At 37.8% G+C, this 4862-nt stretch overlaps 1 protein-coding gene across 2 annotated transcripts in view; it reads left to right on the top strand.

Moving 5' to 3' along the window:
* Positions 1-4862, top strand: part of FAM149A (family with sequence similarity 149 member A) — an 85711-nt gene that overhangs the window by 59272 nt on the left and 21577 nt on the right. For both annotated transcript variants that reach the window (XM_069095664.1, XM_069095672.1), the window contains exon 8: positions 2103-2257. In XM_069095664.1, the coding sequence (XP_068951765.1) occupies positions 2103-2257 (155 nt within the window). The remainder of the gene's footprint in view (positions 1-2102; positions 2258-4862) is intronic.

Below are 4862 nucleotides of genomic sequence, written 5' to 3'. Positions count from 1 at the left end.
GCAGGGCAATTGGGGTTAAGTGACTTGCCCAAGGTCACATGGCTAGTAAGTGTTAAGTGTCTGAGGCCAGATTTGAACTCAGGTCCTCCAGACTCTAGGACCAGTGCTCTATTCACTGTGTCACCTAGCTGCCCCCTACTTTGTTCAATATCTTTACTGGCACCGTAGGAGTTGTGATGAAGCTCAACTCAAGAAATTTATTTGATCAAAAAAGTCATAACTGATTTTATTGTCTATTCAGCTTCCAGTGATGATTTAAACCAATAAAATGTTTGGTAGACTGACAAAGATTGACATGATGCAGAAGTACAAATCATAGTAACCTATTTTGATGACTAATTGTATGCAATTAGTACCAAAAAGCTAATTTTTCTAATTCTTTCCCTCCAGAGGGAGAGAGATAGAGCCCCTCCCCCAAAGACATGGAAGGCTATACATAAGGCATGACCTCGCTGTACATCAAACTAATTCTCTAAAAATAGATACTTATTGTTGTTGTTCTTCTTCAGACATTGTCAATTGTGTCCCATTCTCTGTGATCCCCTTTGGGGTTTTCTTGGCAGAGATCATGGAGGGGTTTGCCATTTTCTTCCCCAGCTCATTTTTCAGATGAGGAAACTGAGGCAAACAGGGTTAAGTGACTTGCCCAGGGTCACACAACTAGTAAGTTTCTGAGGATGGATTTGAACTCACAAAGATAAGTCTTCCTGATTCTTTTTTTTTAATAGTACTTAATTTTTTCCCAATTACATGTTAAGACAACTTTTAACTTTGATCTTTACAAGATTTTCAGTTCCAAATTTTTCTCCCTGTCTCCCTTCCTCTCTTCTGAAAATGGTAAACAATTTGCTATGTTATAATATGCTATCATGTAAAACATTTCCACATTAGTCACAATTGTGAAAGAAAAAATGAATCAAAAGGAAAAAAATGAAAAATAATAGGTGAAAAATTATGCTTCTCCTTGCATTCGGAATTCATCAATTCTTTATCTAGATGTGGATAGCATTTTCCTTTGGCTTTTGTACTCATCTTGTATCACTGTGCTGTTGAGAAAAGCTGAGTCATTTCGTAGTTGATTATCATACAGTGTTGTTGATACTGTGGATGATGTTTTCCCTGCTTCTGTTCATTTCACTTTGCATCAGTTTGTACAAGTCTTTCCAGAATTTTCTGAAATCTGCCTGTTCATCATTTCTTATTGCGCAATAGTATTCCATTACATTCATTACTTTCGTTGTTCAGCCATTCCCCAATTGAAGGGCATTCCCTCAGTTTCCAATATTTTGCCACCACAAAAAGGGCTGCTACACATATTTTTGCACATATAAGTCCTTTCCCTCTTTTTATGACCTCTTTGGGATACAGATCTAATAGTGGCATTGCTGGATCAAAGGGTATGTTTAGTTTGGTTGCCCTTTGGGTATAGTTCCAAATTGGATTGATCAGTCTACAACTCCACCATCAGTATTAGTATCCCATCAGTATCCCAATTTTCCCATATCTTATCCAACATTTATTATTTTCTCTTTTTGTCATATTAGGCAATCTGATAGGTGTGAGGTGGTACTTCAGAATTATTTTAATGTGTATTCCTCTAATCGAATGTGATTTAGAGCACTTATTCATATACCAATAGATAGATTTGATTTTTTCATCTGAAACTGTCTTTTAATATCCTTTGATTATTTATAATGTGGGGAAGAATCTTCCTGATTCTATGCCCAATATTCTATCCACTCTGCTACCTAATTGCCTTTCAAAATGGGTACGGATGGCAGAAAGTACCACTGGCTCCTTCTTTGCCCGTTGTTATGTGTCCAGTCCTTCACACAAGATCTTACAGACAGTAGGTGCTTAATAAGTGTCCATTGAATTGAATGCTCCTTGAGTATTGGCCACATTTTCTCTTTTCACTGAGGAGGAGATTCATGATACCTTCATAAAATGAAAATTTTAGTTTGATTCTTTATTACTAATTTTTTAATAAGGAAAATTGACAATTCTCTTAACTGGTAGAACTTGAAAAACTGAATAATTGCATTGCATACTTTAGATAAATTGTTGAGCTTTTGAGTTGTTGTTTATACTTACTGTTGCAGGAAGAAGTAAACAGAGAGAAAACTTGAAGACAGCTGGAAATAAATTGGCAAAACTACCAGGTTCCCGTATTCCACCCAATCCATCGAGTGTTCCGCCTTCCAGAGGTTCTGAAACCCACAGTGTGTCGTTGGGTTCTCATATGGGTCCATCTCAGGTCAGATGCTTTTCTGTTCAATTCTATTCTATCCTTTAAACTTCTCTTAGTTTCTATAGTTGAGATAGTTCCTTTAGAATCAACTCCCAGAAGGACCAGACCTGAACATAAGATCTTACTGAACTCTATCCATTTATATTTGAAAAGCAAAAGAAGAACTTTTCTTCTTGAGTAAATGATACAAAGACCATAGAGGCCTGTATTTGGCAGGTAGAGGACACAGACACCATAGAGATCATCTAGTCCAATTTGCAAGTGAGAGAATAGAGGTCCAGAGAATTGTTGTGACTTGTCCTAAGTCACATATCTAGTCTCTGATAGACCTGGGAGAAAAAAACCCTATCACCTGATTCCTAGGTTTCTGCTAATAGCAATAACTGACACACATAGAATCTTGTCAAGTCTCATTCCTTGCCTTTGTGAGGCAGGCACTACAGGCAGGATTTATTATCCCCATTTCATAGATGAGGAAAACTGAGGCTCAGAACATTCTTGAAGAGGACGAAGCATGGCTTCCCAGAATGCATGGTATTAATCTTGTCTATTGTGAGCTGTGTCTTCCATTTTCTACATTCCCAAACTCCTCCATATCCTTTTCCCTCTTTTTCTTCCTTTACTTTAGCCTCAACATATGATGTCACTTCTTACTCCCCAGTGCTAACATTATACTTATGCCCAATATCAGGAGGGTGATATCTTGACTTGTAAGTGAATTGGATTTAAGTGAGGCAGAGCTGTGCAAAATCACCAGCCTCACTGTCTCCTCCTGGTTCATCTGAGTCAAGGTGCAAGACATAGGTCAGGACAACTGGTAATAACTTGCCCACGATCACAGAACTGCTAAGTATTGGTGGTAGAACCTAGGTCTTCCTTATTCCAGTTACCATGCCATAATGCCTCTCTGTTTCTTCTTTGCTTTGGTTAGGGAGTAGAGGTGGAGAATGTTTTGTTTTTAAATTTTTTAAAAATCATTTTGGAGTAATAAAGAAATGGGAATGGAATAAACATTTATATAAGTGCCTACTATGTGCCAAGCGCCATGCTAAATGCTTTACAAATATTATCTTATTAGTGTGGCACAGCAACCCTAGGAAGTAGGTGCTATTATGATTCCCATTTTTCAGTTGAGGAAACCGAGGCAGGCAGAGGTTAAGTAACTTGCCCAGGATGTCCAAGGCCAAATTTGAACTCAGGAATTCTTCCTGACTCTAGGTCCAGGGCCCTCTCTACTGCAGTTAAGGGAGAGGGAGAAGAATCCATAGCCTTAAAAACTGGACAGGAAAAGAAGAAAAAATTATCAACAGGTGTTTATTGAGTACCAGCTAGATACTCATTTTTGAGGGGGAATTCTGAAAAAATACAAAACAACGTCTCTTTCCTTCAAGAAATTTTCAATTCATTTGGGGGAAATGAGTCAAAATATGAAATAAGATCAAAGATTATAACTTTTAAGAGTTAAATTCCATGGTTCAGAGGATGTCATAGGAGAAGGAGATTTTCTCTGCCTTTTGTCAACCACTCACAATGGTGGTCACACCCTTGACCATATCTCACCCTAAGCTGCTCCAACTCCAAAATACTGAACTCTGCAATTTTCTTCTATCATCAAAGTTCCTTGTGTTCCCATCTTTCTCATTATTCTCCCCCTCCTGAACTTTCTCTTCTTCATCCTGATATCTGGTTGGGCATTTCATTCATTTTTCAAGTCCATTGGTTTCATGTCCTTCCTGCACAGCCTGGACTCTGAAAGTTGTTCAGTTCAGCAAAGCATCATTGTTCCTCCTTCAGTCCTTTATTTCCTGTCCTTTTGATGTTCCTTCCATGCTAGTTCTGATCCCTGAAAAACAATATGTCTCCTCTGTTTTTCCTATAAAGAAAGCAAATATTACTAGAGGAAGTCATGATACAGTAATGGTCCATTACAAATTTATGCTTTGTAGCCTCAACCGGACCATCATGACTGCCCAGAATCCATTGTATTAATCTTGTTTATTTTCTAGCACCTATTCCAAACCTCAGGTCTCCACTTCATCTCCACCCTATCTTTTTTTATCAGGTGACCTTGCCCCCTGCTTTACTAAGAAGATTAAAACTGTCTATTGTGAGCTGTGTCTTCCATTTTTCTACATCTCAAAACTCTATATCCTTTTCCATCTTTTTCTTGCTTTACTTTAGTCTCAACATATGATGTGAATTCTTACTCACCAATGCTAACATTACACTTATGCCCAATATCTTCCACCTTTCTCTATGACTTTGGTATCTGCCTCACAGGCTACTTCCACCATCTTTCTTCAGCCTCCAAGTCCACCTCTATCCTGGACCCTCTCATTGTTTTCACTTTATTACTGGGAGTTCTTAACCTAGAGTCTATGAACTTAAAAAAAAATTTCAATGACTGTATTTCAATACAATTGATTTCCATTGTAATTCTATGTATTTTATTTTTTGCATTTAAAAACATCATTCTGAGAAAGGGTGCATAGATTTCATCAGACTACAATGAAGGTCTGTGAAACAAAAACGACTGATAATTCCTACTGTATACTCTATACTCTTCTCTCTCTCTCTCTCTCTCTCTCTCTCTCTCTCTCTCTCTCTCTCT

Source organism: Petaurus breviceps, unplaced genomic scaffold, assembly GCF_028583685.1.
Source record: "Petaurus breviceps papuanus isolate PSGF00001 unplaced genomic scaffold, PetGlider_PUasm1.0 126, whole genome shotgun sequence".
Taxonomy (NCBI): Eukaryota; Metazoa; Chordata; class Mammalia; order Diprotodontia; family Petauridae; genus Petaurus; species Petaurus breviceps.
Note: the sequence above shows the minus strand (reverse complement) of the source record. Positions and strands in the feature narration are given on the sequence as shown.